This window comes from Phoxinus phoxinus, assembly GCF_949152265.1.
Source record: "Phoxinus phoxinus genome assembly, chromosome: 15".
NCBI classification, from domain to species: Eukaryota; Metazoa; Chordata; class Actinopteri; order Cypriniformes; family Leuciscidae; genus Phoxinus; species Phoxinus phoxinus.
In genome coordinates this window covers 10,022,543-10,039,277 of record NC_136890.1, presented here as the reverse complement: position 1 = coordinate 10,039,277, position 16,735 = coordinate 10,022,543, and the positions used below count along the sequence as shown (strand labels likewise).

At 35.8% G+C, this 16,735-nt stretch overlaps 1 protein-coding gene across 1 annotated transcript; it reads right to left on the bottom strand.

Moving 5' to 3' along the window:
* Positions 1–2: 2 nt before the first annotated feature.
* nudt18 (nudix (nucleoside diphosphate linked moiety X)-type motif 18) lies at positions 3–16,630 on the bottom strand. The gene is given in 8 exon segments (XM_079637804.1): positions 3–1,749; positions 1,846–1,890; positions 1,893–2,058; positions 2,977–3,138; positions 9,837–10,462; positions 14,459–14,672; positions 15,945–16,124; positions 16,492–16,630. Coding segments are annotated over 7 exon segments (1,989 nt in total). The 5' UTR covers positions 16,104–16,124; positions 16,492–16,630; the 3' UTR covers positions 3–1,132.
* Between the last annotated feature and the right edge of the window lie 105 nt (positions 16,631–16,735).

The window sequence follows — 16,735 nt, the reverse complement described above, 5'->3', positions numbered from 1 at the left end:
TATCAATGTGTTTACTAACACAAAACCATAAATATACAATATTTTAAAATAGTAACTGACAGAGTGTTACTGACAGACTGGGAATTATTTAGTTCATAATGTGACATATTTTTCTTTGAACAGAGTTAAAGGTACAGTTAGCGATTTCTGAGAAACACAACCCTCCCTTCATTACTCCACCCCCAAAATAACAAACACGTTATGCTACACAGGCAACCACTAGTAACAGCTGGCGCTTCAGACATCTCACGCAAGTATGGATGAACAACAACAGCATATCTTAGTTCTGTGAAACAGCAAAAATACAATGTTACCTCCGTATCCATTTTCAGACCTCCTTGCTCTCTTAACGTCTCTCGCGCTAGAAAACATTTCTAGTATACTTAATGCTTCTTTTCCCAATTATATTCCTATGACTTTTTCCTCTTTCAGGGTTCCTGTCCAGCTAGGAAAAAGTATGGAATTTGATTTGAGTCATTTTTAGTGTTCTGTTTTAGTCGTGCATTGCTGTTTGAGCTGCATGCGCTGAAGCTGAACTTGTGAGTCAGCCAAAAATATATATATATAGTGATTGTTCAGTTCTGTTCAATAACTGTGTTAAGTTCATCAATTATTAAATTAGTTCAATTTAGCTATAGCTAATGCGTTAAAGCTTTATCTTTACATAAGACAATATGTAACAACATTCAATTCAGTTCAATAACAGTGTAAATGTTGCAAAATTTGTCAATTCTGAAACAAAGTTGAATTAGCTATAAAACAGCTCTGCAGAAAACAAACCAGTGGTGTCAACGTCAAAAACACTGTGGTATGGCACTTGACGTGTCTTGTTTTCATTTAGCTTTGCATACAATTAATGATACATGGTTTCTGTGCCGCATCCCATTATGCTGCACAAAAAAAAATGGAAATAAATAAACAACCAATCACAATTTAGTATATAAATTATTGCAAAAAAGAGCAATTTAAATTTGCAAATATTACAGTGATTTAATTAGTTGTTACTATAAACACTTTTTTCTTTCACACTTACTTATACATTAACAAAGTTTATAAACACTACAAATAGAAACCACACCTAAATGATGGACAACACAAGCCTAAGCTGAGAGACGCTATTTAGTGAATTCATTCATAGGCTTTGAACAGGCAGGACAGACCCTTCTTGAATCCTCCGTAGTGTCTCGGTCCTCAGCTTCTGATTGGTCACTTCATGCCATCTGAAACAATCATTCTCTAATTTCGGTGGACTGCTAAGATCGCTTTCCTCCTCTTCCTCTTTATACTCCAATAGCACAAGAGTGTTTAAACATACCCCATCAGTTTGACCAGGAACTCTCCCATTGTGCTGCACTCCCAAAATCCCACATGTATTCACACTCAGCTGCTCATAAATGGAGGGCATGCACTTCTCAACCAGTTTTTTGGGGGTGAATGCGAGAATTTGTGCTTCGAATGAGACCGCAACGGGAAGCTGGAAGTTTTTGCTCAGCAACAGCCATAAGCGGTCCTCATCACTGTTACCTTTGCTGGAGGTGAATGCGAGAAGAAACCTTTGACAGACGACATCACAGAGTAAGTCAACCGGCTGTAACACGGTGAACCAGGGACTTTGACGATATTTGACCCCAGCGTCAATGAGTGTGAGAATGTCATGTTTACGGATATCTGGAGGTAGACAATCGCGATCGTACCACTGAGCTTGCATTGATTCAGCGTTTTCTTGTTCTGGGGTCTTCAGAGAGCCTCCTGGTGGATAGAGGAGGCAATGAGAGAACCACTAAGCAACTGTGACAATTATATAAACTAGCAAACCATGAAACATTCACCATATCTATATCTAACCTGTTTTCTCAGCAAGAAAAGTAAAGCGGACCCAGTTTGGCCCCTTTGAATCTGCAGCAATGTGATTGGCTGACAGTCTATTCCTGCCTCCTCTTTGACTTCTCTCTTCAGGGCTTCTACAATAGTTTCACCATCTTCCATACGACCTGCAGGGAGAAGATACCATGAGCCACGACACACTGCCTTTGTCTCCTGAATCATCAACACCTCATTCTGTGAAACAAACAGACATATGCACAATCAGCACAATATGTTATATATGTAGTGATTCACAAATAAAACTGCATGCTGAAGAACATTGTTTTCTACGTGGATGCATGTGGTTCGTGGCACTGCAAACACAGATACATGACATCTTATTCAGAGCGGATGGAAAAATGAATAAAGCTGTACTTTTGGCCAGTCATTTGTTTACATGCTACACACTCAGAGCTACTTTTCTCTCTGTATAGATAATTCATGACACACATGGGTAAATAAATAAATTCCTGCTAAATCTGTCCTGTCAGCTCTAAAATATAAGTCATTATTAGGTTTATCAAAGTGTATTTGGGTGAAGTTAAGACAAGGTTTGGAAAATTTATTTTTTTGCACTCTCCCATTAATAACATTTACTTTTTTATATATATTTTAAAAAATGACAGCGTAGCTTTAAAGATGGAGAAAATAAATTGTAGACTAGTTGAGAAAACGTCTATATAGTCTAACGGATTGACAACTCTTACAATCTCCAAGCCACAAATATAAACTTTAAAGATATTATTCTGAAACAAAACTTTTGGAATTCACTGGTTTCTCGATCACTATAATGCATGTGATATAATTGCTAATAACAAGGAGTTTGATCAATTTAGCAATTTGCAGCCCAACAGAAGGATCTGCTAGATTAGAAAATATAGACTATTAGAAATACCAAGTAACTTTACTACAGCTATTGGTTAGAATTGTATTTAGTTAGCCTATTCAACATCTATCATCTAATGATCGAGTCACTCATATAGTGCAAACATTACATCGAAAACGTCTTATGAAATCATCCTTCCAAATAATTTTTAAAGATTTTTAATTATTAGGCAGGATGATTTCATAAGATGTTTTAGATGTAGGCTAATGTTTGCAGTGTGACATTACCTTGGAATTGAAGATGACTGCACACACAGGAAAACATGTGTTTGTTCGTGTGACTGGTTTCTTTTGTTCAGGGACTGAATGAAGCTCTGTCACCTCCAGTCCCTCTCCTCTCAAAACCCTCTCCACCATCTGCTCCGAGTCCGGGGACATGATGCAACCAACCTAAAGCAGACGCTCTAAACATATGTAGAAATAATATGTATTAATAATGTGTATATTGATATTTAACTAGCCTATATTTATTAAATGTAGATAAACCTTAGTTAAACCGAAAAGATTTTGAATGCCTGTTTGTTAAAATAACTTTTCATCAGAATAAATATATAACTATTGGTAACGTGTATAGACCTCCCTCTGTCCCTGTAGAGTCTTCTGACTGTTTAACCTCCACTATTGACTCGATTTTTTGTAAAAAATTAAATTATTATTTTAGGTGATTTCAACAAAAACTGGTTAGACGAATCTTCTACTAAGGATAAAAATAATTTTGGAAATCTAAATTTAACACAACTTATAAAGGAACCTACTCGAATTACCCCAACATGTCAGTCTTTACACGATTGGATACTTGTCTCTCACCCTGACAGATTTATTAAAGCGGGCATTTTGTCTGATTGCCTCAGTGATCACTCAGCAATTTTTTGTATATGGAAGATTAAAATCCCGAAATCTCCACCAAAATGTATAAATATTAGACAAATTAAGAAAATGAACATAGATCTATTCATTAATGATGTGATTTCTATTAATTGGGATAGCTATGGCTATGGCTTTTAAACTGTTCCAGAATTGTTTAGGATTTTTTAAATTATTAGTGAGACATTCTTTATAATAATTAGATTTTGCATTGCGGGTCATTGTCTTAGAAATATTCCTTAATTGCATGATTCCCAATCATAATTTTTCCTTGACTGACGATATAAAGCCCAAGCCTTGTCCCTCTGCTTAAAGAGACTTATAAGTTCTGTACTTATCCATGGCAGGTGTCTTCCCTTAACCTTTGATATTTTCCAGGGAGCGTGTCTGTCAATTACCTGAGTGAACTCGGAGTATAAAAAATCCCAGGCATCATGCACATTGGGTATTAATTGGTACCTATCCCAATTAATAGAATCACATCATTAATGAATAGATCTATGTTCATTTTCTTAATTTGTCTAATATTTATAAATTTTAATATTTATACATTTATTTACATATTTACATAATAGGAAACAATATGTTGTAATAAATACGTCAGACATAAGTCCCATTAATCATTTAAGAGATGGCAATATAATAATCTCTGACTCTTTATCTATTGCTCAAGTGTTCTGTCAGCATTTTTCTTCTGTATGCTCTGATCCAATATTGAATGTTTCTTATACTGAAAGTTTTAAGAACATTTCGTCTTGTCACAGTTCTTTTTCCTTTACGAAAATAACACCTATTGTCTTCAATGCTATCAAACATCTCACAGCTCTAGCAGCGGGACAGGACATGATGGGATTGAATCCAGATTTATCGAATTAGCTTCTCATATTCTTATGTTTCCTCTAGCTGATCTGTTTAATATGTCTTTGTTTACTTCTGAGTTACCAGCTATCTGGAAATATTCACGCATTACTCCACTCTACAAAGGTGGTGACAGTCTTGATCCTAATAACTACAGACCTATTTCAATTATCTGCTCTATAGCGAAAGTATTTGAGAAAATAATATTTAATCAGTTATCACAGTATCTTGAGACCAATAAGATCCTTTCACCATTTCAATCCGGTTTTAGACCTAATAATTCGACAACTACTGCTCTTTTAAAACTTACTAATGATGTGTTTTCAGCAGCTAACTGGTCATCTTACAGGGGCTATTTTCATTGATCTCAGAAAATCTTTTGATTTGGTGGATCACTATTTACTTTTAGATAAGTTGTATGCAATTGGTTTATCTCAAAATGCATTATTATGGTTCAGTTCGTATTTACATAATAGGAAACAATATGTTGTTCTTAAAGGGAGTAGATCTGATTTATTTGTTCAGCAAAGAGGTGTACCCCAAGGTTCGACGCTGGGTCCACTTCTTTTCTCTATTTTTATTAATGATCTGCCTTTAATTTGTTCCAATCCTCTGTTCAACTTTATGCAGATGATACTGTCATTTATATGTCTAAACCACATCTATTGCAAATTCAAACTGTTCTTCAATTGGATTTTAATACCTTGCAGAAATGGCTGCTATTTAATAAACTATTGCTCATTAAAACTAAATCTTACACTATGGTCTTTGGTACAAGACAAACTCTAAAAACAAAATCTAATAATCTAATTATAACGTGCAATGACGGTACTTTTTTGCAAGAGGTTGATACATTTAAATACTTGGGTTTATGGCTTGATTCTGAAATTACATTCAAACCTCACATTGACCACCTTCATCACAAAATTAATTTCGCAACCCGTGTTTTATTTAGATCCAGAAACTGTTTTACACTTAGTGTCTGAAAAAAACTTGCCACACAACTGGTATTGCAACTTTTTGACTATGCCGATGTTGTGTATCAAAATGCATCTAAAACTAACCTTACCCCTAAAGACAGCATACACTAATCTCTGTAGATTTTCTCTTGGTTGTTCCTATAATACTCATCACTGTGTAATGTATAAATCACTAAAATGGCCTTCACTCAATATTAGAAGACACATACATTGGTTGCAGCTCATATTTAAATGTATACATTTTAGCTATCCTCAATATCTTCAACAGCTTCTGGTGCCGTATTCTTCAATTCATAACATTAGGCATTCTACACAATATTTTTTCCATTCCTATAGTCAAAAAAGCAATAGGAAAGAGAGCATTTATATTTAAGGCTCCTTCAGATTGGAATACCTTCAAACATAAGATCTTTAACATCACTATACATATTTAAAAATGGTTTGTCTTCTTATTTTGATCTAAATTGTTCTTGTTTCAGATGTTGATATACCTGCATATAATTTACAAGTTACTATATATATATGCTTTTGTTGACAAATATTTGTTCTTAGCCTATGTGTGGCTATTAAGTGGTTGTATTTACTTAAATGCTTAATATTTTTATTTATTTATTTAGTTTGTTGTTGTACTGTGCTGATTGTGGTATTGTTTGTTTTATTATTTTATTGTAATGTGTTTTGATTTGTTCCTTGTTTTGTATTGTATTGTAAATTAGGCCCCCCTCGAAAACGAGATGGTTCATCCCAAGGGGATTATCCTATTCAATAAACTTATAATAATAAATGTGGTGAGCTTTTCTATTGGACGACTTCTGCACAAACAAACTGTCAATCAACTTGTCAAACCTGTTCAGACGCTCCTCGCACACATCATAAAAAAACAATGTTTAAATAAAAGTCGAAACCGACAAATTATGTTTAGTTTTAACACGTCTGGTGTTTCATCCGGCTCTTCATTCATATTAAGGTACTGTGAGAAGCAAACTATTATATTCAGAATATAAATAAACGCGTTTCATTTAATATAATTGCATTATTTATAGATAGACTTGCCTGCTAGCCGGCGTCACATAATAACCTTAAAATATATGTTAAAAGCCTCACGTTCTCGCGCACATCGCTGTATATGAAGATGAGTTGACGTTCCCTTTCGAATTTACATGATTCCTGTTTCCGGATTTTTCAACACATGATGACAGAAATCACCTCTCAGTATTCGAACGAAAGCCATTAGCCAATGATATAGCGTATTGCCAAAAACTATTTGGACAATTTTGGCAAACTATTAAATGATATATAGGCTACATAAAAATGAAAATAAAAGGTGTGAAAGTATGAACATTCCAAGCAGAAGGCAAACAAACCTGTAAGATTATTTCCTCATTGTTTAGTCCACATTATTAAATACTTGAGTGATTTTATAATTGATGATATAATTGATGTTATAGAGTATATTATAATAATGTTATAAACTGTTAACCAGATTGATTCATATGGAGGTAGAACTATTTTCTCTATAACTATAGGCTACATCACAGGGGTCATGACATGAGAAACCAAATTTGCCTTGATCTTTTGGTATATAAGAGGTCTTTGTACCATTAAAACGTCCTGCAAGTTTCTTAGCTTAAGACGTCCTCCCCATTATAAACGAATCATTTATTTAATCAAGCTCTAAATACAGCTCGTTCTGGATCCATGGTAAGAAGTGACGTCACGGTACGAAGTGACGTACCAGCGTTTGCATATGACCGCCTCCGGCACAAGACAGCTACGCTTTAAGCGCAAGACAACTACGCTCATTTCGTATCGTTGTCGCGCCCGCGCGCCGCGCGCCCATAGACCGTATATAAGAGCGCGCGCCTCACAAGTGTTCAGTCGACGGACAGCGAGTTGGGTCTGTGTACAGGGAGATTACGACGCCGCAGATGTGCTGTTCCTGGCTGTGGACAAACAACATCTTTGAATACGCTGCGAAAGATCCAGTCGTCAGGGAAAAATGGATGCACTTTATTTTTTGCGGACGTCTCAGTCACAGCAGTGTTAGTTTAAGCGTTTGTTCTATACATTTTAAGGATGACTGTTTTGAGCTTTGCCAGAAAACTGTTGCTCAAAGATAAGTCCGTGCCGTCTATTCTGGGCTCAACAACGACGACGCAAACTGTAAGTAATGTATTTAAAACTTTAAACTACTTTTTAAATACGCTGAAAGATCCAGTCGTCAGGGAAAAATGGATGCACTTTATGTTTTGCGGACGTCCCAGTCACGGCAGTGTTCTGTACATTTAAGGATGACTGTTTTGAGGAAAAAATCCCAATATGATGCTTGGCTTTGCCAGAAAACGGTTGCTCAAAGATAAGTCCGTGCCGACTATGGGCTCAATAACGACGACGCAAACTTACTTTTTACCATGGCTAATATAAACACATTTGTATAAGAGAATCTTGATAATATGTCGCCTTTCTAGTAGGCCTACATGTGATAGAAAATTAAAAATGTTGCCTTTATCAATGCTGCATCTTCAAAGATGGCCTGTCTGTGCATGCATTTTTGTCCGTGGTACACCCTATCATTTCATTGGAATTAGTTAAATAATGTTAAACTGTTAGCAAATGAAGCTATAGGATAATTATGCAACAATAATCCGTTTTCAAGTGTCTCGGGTTAATTTTTTTTTATTAATTCAAAATAGTTTCACTTTCCATGTGGACACGGGCTGATCCAGTCTTCGTTGTTGTGGTGATGGTTCATTTTCCTCTGATTCTGGCTCAAACATAATAAGGTTTTATCATTGCAAGAGCCATCGCTTCGCATGCATCACCCGCTACTAAACAGTTACGCCGAATCCGCAAATGTTCTGGCTGGGGGCGTTAATAATTGATGCATAGGCACTGACGTTAGCCAATCATAACAGTGGGCGTTAACACTGAACTCTTAAAGGGGAAACACCCCCAAAACAGACTGTTTGAACCAGAGGATGAGAAACAGGGTGGGAAAAGGTCATAAATCACTACATTTTAAAAGTTTTTTGTAAAAAAAACTATAGTAATACTATAATTACACCTAAGGGAACATAATAATAAAATAAAAAAACCCATGTCATGACCCCTTTAAAACTGGCATGGCTGGACTCACTTTCACGTTTGTGTACATGCCCCTTATAGCTAATAGCAAATTATGTATTAGGCAAATATAAAATAAACAGGCAGGTAAAATAGACAGACTTAATAAATGTTTACTATACATATTAGTAACTTAATATGAAATGCATAATTTATATGCGTCATATTAAATATATAAAAAATGTAAATGACAATATACTCATGTTTCAACACTTTTTTCTAACAGCATTCATTTATATAAAATTATTGATATAGATGACTGTGGTTAAATGCTACAAGAGTGCTATGTGTATGTTATAATGTCCTTAATGTCCAAAGTCCCCTGTAAAAATTAAGTACACGTTGACGTAGGCCTACTTTTAAAGAGAGTAGGCTACTTATGGAAATAAGTATATTTAAATATACTTTAAAAGAATATCAGTCACGGTAACTGTAATGAACGTGCACGAAGGAGTGAAGAAACAAAAACGTTTTAATAATTTAATAATTCCATTCTCATTCAATACTTTCAGAAAATAAAACGAAAATAGTACCTTAGTAAACTAAAGTAACTTGCTAAAGATTTGACTTAGTGTTAAAAACATTATTTTAGCTAAAGTGTTTGTATCAATACTTTGTGCCTTTTGTCCCATGCTGGTGAGCCTTTTATTCCGTGTGTGGGGTAAAAGGCTCACCTTGCCACCTCATGCATTTATAAGACTTTTAAACAAACAAAACCACTTTCATACAAAATATATATATTGGATGTATATCAGTGTTAGAATTAATATTTGGTTGCATTTTATTTTGTGATTTCACTGTTCAAAGCTTTATGAATATTATTACAAAAAAAACAACAACCATTTTATTTATATATATATATATATATATATATATATATATTGGATGTATATCAGTGTTAGAATTAATATTTGGTTGCATTTTATTTTGTGATTTCACTGGAACGGAAAGCGGACTCTAATGAAAGGTGAGTGGAACACACATATGAAAACTGTGTATGGAATTATTGTGTCATAATTGACAGCATATTGTGAGATTTTAAAGAGAACCCCAGATTTGGAATGCCAGAGCGTCCCTGTAAATAAGGTTCAAGATTAATATTTCAAACGTGCAAGGTTATAATGCATTGGAGCCATGACCTAGCAGTTAGCATACATGCAACAGACACGTTGAACTTTGGTTCTCATGTGGAAAATGCAGGTTCAATTCTGGTCTGCGTAATGTATTTGATGAGTCCTCTACTAGAGTGGCAGAGCATCAGTATTGACTTTGAACAGGCAGAACAGACCCATCTTTAATCCTCTGTTTTATCTTTGCCCTTAGGCTCTGATTGGTCACTTCATGCCATCTGTAACTGTCACTCTCCAATGGTGGTGGGCTGCTGATTTCAGGCCTGCCCTCTGAATTTTCCATTAACACAAGCGTGTTGAAGCAGATGCCGTCCGTTTTCCCTGGTGTTCTCCCATTGTGCTGCACTCCCAGAATGCCACATATAATAATGTTTATGAACGCGAAAGATGAAGGTATGCACTCCTTAATCAGTCTGTGCGCAGCCCACGAGATGTATGTGTTAACTGATACTTCAATAGGAAGACTGGGATGAGAACTGGCATTATTATTGCTCAGCAGAAGCCACAGGCGGTCCTCATCACTGGTGTCAGTGGTACCACTGCTGGAGACGAATGTGATGAAAAGTCTTTGGCAAATAACGTGACAAGGGAAGTCAACAGGTTGTAACGCAGGAAAGCAGGGATTTCGGCGATATTTTATCCCAGCATCAATGAGGGGCAGTATGTCACGTGCACGAAGAGGAAGTGGAGACTCACGATCCCACCACTGAGCTTGCAGGGATTCAGCATCCGCCTCTGCCGTTGTCTTCAGTGAGCCCCCTAGTGGCACAATGAGAAATAAGACATTTTTCCTGTTGAAAAGTATTATGATTTTGTCAAAACTCATTTTGTTTTTCATCTCTACATATGAAAACATACACACATTTTAAGCAGATTACTTGAATAGCTCTATTTGGGTGTTCATATACAAGAGCTAAAAAACAGTAAGAACCAACTTAAACTAAGGTGAACAAGATAGTGAAAAGTCTCTTTCCACTTAAAGGTGCAGTGTGTAATTTTTAGCGGCATGTAGCGGTAAGTTTGCAAATTGCAACCAACAGAAGTTTCGGTGGCCAACAGGAAAAAATGTCTTGTCTGAGACAGCAGAGTTAAAGGACAAGTTCGGTATTTTACACTTAAAGCCCTGTTTACAGATCGTATCTGATGAAATAGAACGGTTAAGATTAAACTTTGGACACATGCTCCTGTCCCGAGAATTTTAGGTTTATTTAGCTTTCCCCCCCCACCCCCACAATGGTTGTCTATGTGCACTGGCAGATTCCTTCCTAAAACACATTAAACTTTCGTTTACAAAGACGTGACACTCACCGAGTGGTCAGGGGTGTTCACTGATATGATCCCAAAAAAAAATCGCTGAAAAAGATGCTTTCCAACAGGTTTTATCGTAGTGTTTGTCCAACTCCATTGACTTGTATTGAATGTGCTGTGTGAGGTACGATATTCCTCCACCGCTTCTTCTTCTGCTTCTTCTGTGTATTCAATGAAATGCCAGCGGTTTGCTTGCAATTGGCAAAGGTGCATTATCGCCACCAACTGGTGTCTATTATTCAAGCTCTCAACGGAAGAATCTGGGTGTGACGCGTTTGGCAAAATAGGTCCACAAACGCTAAATCAACCTAAAATTCTCGGGACAGGAGCATGTGTCCAAATTTTAATCTTAACCGTTCTATTTCATCAGATACGGTCTGTAAACAGGGCTTTAAGTGTAAAATACCGAACTTGTCCTTTAAGCAATGAGGTTTCTTTACAGAGTTAAGCAATGAGGTTTCTTTACAGAGTTAAGCAATGAGGTTTCTTTACAAAGATGAATATCTTTTTGCTTTTGTCGCGTTGTGTCGCTTGCATCTGATGTAGACACTGTGTTAATGACTGTTGCACATGTTCATGTTCATGTTTATTAATTGATTGTTTATTGTTCATTGAACAAGCATGAAAACATGGTTTAAACCCTTTACAATAAAAATCTTTTGGTTTTTGATTTTTTGGTTTCAAACAGAGATCACATTTCTCCCACGATTCTAAACAGAAAACATAAAAACAATAACATGTAATTTAGAGGTTCAAACAAAATGTTAATTGCTGCAGTTTACTTAAAATGCTTATTTAATCTGAATTAATTATTTCAAAACAAAACTGTATGAATGAACGATTCAAATGACTCAAGTATAAAATCAATCGTCTTCTCCAAAGGCGAGATCTTGGAGCATCTGCCCGACATCTCCTTTGTGCAGACATTACAAACACTGAACCGTACTAGGTAGGGTTACTGATGCCATGAGGTATTAGTGCACTCGTCATTCATATCTCTTTTTTTTTTATTGCAGAACTTTTAATTAAATACTTAAAAATAAAGATCAGGGGTCTCATTTATAAAGCGTGCGTACGCACAAAACGGGGCTGGAAACGTACGTACGCCAGTTCCCACGCAAAGGTTGTGATCTATAAAAAAACAAACTTGACGGGAGAATGTGCGCACCTTTAAGCAAACTTTGAGCCGTGCGTACGCACATTCTGGAGACAAAGGGAATTGGCGACACTGATGGTGAGCTGGAGTTAAATGTCTTTTTGGTCACTTTTAGACAGAAAATCGAAATAAAATTATACATGTACAGAAAGATAATACAAATATAATTTCACTCACCAAGCCTATCGCTTGAAGCAAATATCCATACATTAAATGTCCGCGCCATCGAGCGCGTTGGGCCGTTTAGTGAAACTGACGCATATCTAACGGCAGATGAAGTAAAACTGTAAATCTTCATTATGAGTCCTAATCATAAATAGGCTACAGTGCATGTTCACAATTACAGTTTAAATAAAATAATGATTTAAACTGTTTTACTTCTGATATAAACATTTAGATTAAATATGCCATTCTCATTAATGGAGTTAAACACTTAAACTAGCTACATGACATTTACTGAAAAGTTAAAATATATATATAAATAGCCTATAAATATTTGTTGTGGATGCATATGCTTTTCAACACTTTTCCTTTGGCATGCTGTGTTTTAATGTTTTAAATACAGAGATAATTGCTGCCTATGATAATAGCAGATTGTGCAAATATAATGCTCAACAAGGTCTATCGGTTTCCATTACAAATATAAATAAATGAAAAACACTATTTGGTCAGTGGAAAAGATTGAGAAAAACTTTATCTGAAATGTATTTTACACTATTTGATTTATTTATTCAAAAACAAGGCAAGGATAGGGCCACAGCTACTAAATTATTTTTATTAATGTAATGTGATGGCACATCCGTATTTCTTATTTTCCTAATGTCTTGTACCATTAAACATGTTATCACGTGACACGTCTGTGAATAATCATATGCAAATGATATGCAGATGAGGATATGCATAGTAAAACTAGGCGTTGTAAGCTCCATATATGGTTATTTCGGGGAGGAGACGCATGTGCGCACAATCTTCCGCCGACTGGGATTTATAAAGTGAATCCTGCGCATGTTCTGGCGTACGCACAGTTTTATAAGTCTGAATATTGTTTTGCGTACGCCATTTTTGGCTTTCGGGCGCACGTACACTTTTAGTAAGGATCCTACGCACAGTTTTATAAATGAGACCCCAGGGAAAGACACCATTGTTGTACTTTTAACAATGAACAATCATAATGACAAAAAATTAAAACAGAAAAACAGAAATATCATGGTTTTGCATACATAATAGTATGAGATTATAGGCTATCTTTGAATAATTCATCATAATTCATTTTAAAAAAAAAGTCTTTGTTATTTATAAGCCTGAGGGATGAAACAAGATAGTGGAAACCATAAAGGACATTTAAGCCACTTGCTTGAGGATAAAATTTTTTTGCATATAAAATAAAGAAATTAACAACATATTCAAAAGATAACAATTTTGGGTTTCCGATATACAAAATAACATCTGTGGGTCACATTAAAAGGGTTAAAAATATAAGAATTAAAATCACCCCAAAATACTATACAACAATCATAAAATAAATTGGCAGCTGTTTCTTCAACGGGGCGGCAGTGGCTCAGTGGTTCATGTAGATTGTCTACAAACCGGAAGGTTGGTGGTTCAATCCCCGGTTCCACCTGACCAAGTGTCGAGGTGTCCTTGAGCAAGACACCTAACCCCAGCTGCTCCCGACGAGTTGGATCACCTTGCATGGCTGACACCGCCGTTAGTGTATGAATGCTATTTAGTACATACACTTTTAGCGCTCATTAAGTAAGTACTTATTGAAATGAAGTACCTACTCACTGTCCCCATCGCTATACTGGGGCGTTAGGACCCACACAGACCACAGGGTGACATGACCACCCCCTGCTGGCCTCACTAACACCTCTTCCAGCAGCAACCTAGTTTTCCCAGGAGGTATCCCATCCAGGTACTAACCAGACTCAACCCTGCTTAGCTTCAGTAGGCAACTAGTCTTGGGCTACAGGGTGATAGCTGCCGAATATTTGTAACACAGAAATAATGATGTGGTTGAAAAGACTGTTTGTGAAGCCGCTTCATATGATAACTGCTTTCTCTGGGTCAGCAATTATTTGAATGTTGATTCTTGTTTTATTACGAGCTCTGACGCATTCTATTTTTGCCAGTAGATGCTATATGAGTCCATTTATTTAATTCATAATAATTCAATATATTTAATTATATTTATTTAATTGCAGCCTGGGTGATTTGACAACTGCACATATTGTGATATCATCTTTTCGATATATAACATGCATCCTTAAAAATCAATCATTCAATCTAACCTGTTTCCTCAGCGAGGAAGGTGAAGCGAACCCACTGTGGCCCTTGTTCTTGAACCAGCAGCAGTGTGATTGGCTGGCAGTCTATTCCTGCCTCCTCTTTGACCTCCCTCTGCAGTGCCTCTACAATGCTTTCACGCTCTTCCATACGACCTGCAGGGAGGTACCATCTGCCATAACAATCTCTCTTTGCCTCCTGAACTAGTAACACCTCCTCCTGTATAACACAAACACACATGCAAAACTTTTATGTCTGAAGAAGTTGACATTAATCATGGGTAGTGGAATTAGTGTCCACTTAGAGTGTAGTTATACATTGAAGTACTGAGTGATATTAATTAACTCCATGTACTTACTATAAGGTTAGGGTAGGGACTAGTGTTTGGTTTAGGGTATGTAATTATGCATAATTTAGCTATTACTAACTACATGTAACGTGTACCAATGACACTGTTGAAGTGTTACTGAAATATTTAGCAAATTTTTATGCTACAAAACTATTTTGGCATGTCAAAGTAGTTTTTTTTTACAACGTAAAAGCAAACTCATCTACTTCAAAAAAATATGAGTCATACTGTACATGCTGGTGAATTGACATTATATAAAACATCTATATTTTAGGTTAAAGATTAACCATGAATTATTAAATAAAGTATATTTACCAAAATTTAAGTTGTGGGCTTATGTGTGCCAGTGGCTCAACTAACAGTTAAATAACCTTGATAGTTGAATATGTCACTTAAAAATGAAAATTCGGTCATCATTTACTCACCCTTAAGTTGTTTCAAACCTGTATGAATTTGTTTCTGAATTTGTTTCTTCTGCTGAACACAAAAGAAGATGTTTTGAAGAATGTGGGTAACCAAACAGTGGATTGACCCCCATAGTGATGGGGCCCATCAACTGTTTGGTTACCGACATTCTTCAAAACATCTTCTTTTGTGTTCAGCAGAAGAAAGAAATTCATACAGGTTTGAAACAACTTGAGGGTGAGTAAATGACTTAAAAACATTTAAGAGACCTATTCCTTTAAATAACAATAAAATGTGAAGAAAACTATGCTTTCATTTGTTCAGTCTAATAAAATCATATTTTTGTTAACATTATTTGGTTTTCTATCAGAAAACCTATAGTATGTACATGCAGTATGTACATTCTCTTCATATATGTTTTCAATGTAATTTTGGGTAACCAAAAATGACAGATCTTACAATATCTGGATCATGTCCAGGATGATCAAGAGTGTTTCTGTTTTTTTCCTAAATGGACACAATACTGGCTTGTGTGAAGTGTAAGAGAAAGCAACCTTGACTGTGTTGTCTACAGTTTATTGTCTTGTTAGCTACCAAACTACTTTTTCTTTTGCCAGGAGAAAAAAAAAATGTAATGCTCCCAGTGAAATGTTCGGCAGGGGGCTGACTGTAATAAGAGGACAATGGACAGACTATAAAACTTAGAGAAGACATACAAGAATGACGCAATCTTTTACCTTTGAGTTGAAGATCACTGCGCTGACAATGTAACAGACGTTTTTCCTCAGTGTGACAGGCTTCACTTCCGGGTCTAAATCAAACTCTCTCAACTCAAGTCCCTCACCCTTCAAAATCTTCTCTAAGTTTTCCTCCATTATTTTTGCCGTTGAGTCCATGTTGAAGCTTCCTTAATTTCACTATACAACATAATGCATATGAATATGATTAATATAGTTCTGTTTCAGATCTAGTGACTGCCTACGGAGACAGCATGTTTAGGCATCATCATCACACTGAAAAACCAAAACCTGATGCCACTGGAGAACCTTTAAAGTTCCACACAAATATGTTATTCTCTATTTCTTTAACCCATCTAACTTTATACACTGGTGGTGAAAGAAAACACAATCAAATACAATGATATGCATAACCTGTTAGTTAGCTATCATAAAAACAACTGTTCAGTAGAATACTTAGGCTACTACTTATTATATTATCTGGAATATAATTTTCGAAACATAATGGTTCTATAATTTGATAATGATAAATAAAGGAATGAGTCACCTGGTGTTTGTAACGTTAAATGTTAGCAAAGCAGGATATACCGTGAAGCAAGTTTAGTCCTCCAAGTTAATTAAGCATTGTTAATGTTTAACGTATACTTCTACATTCATTTAAAAATCCATCTACAATTATACTAACCTATACCAGTAGTCATAAAACAAGGATAAATAACACTATTTAAGATATGATGTGACTCAAAGCATTGCTGTTTGTTTGAACTCTCGCGATATTGCCATATTTAAGT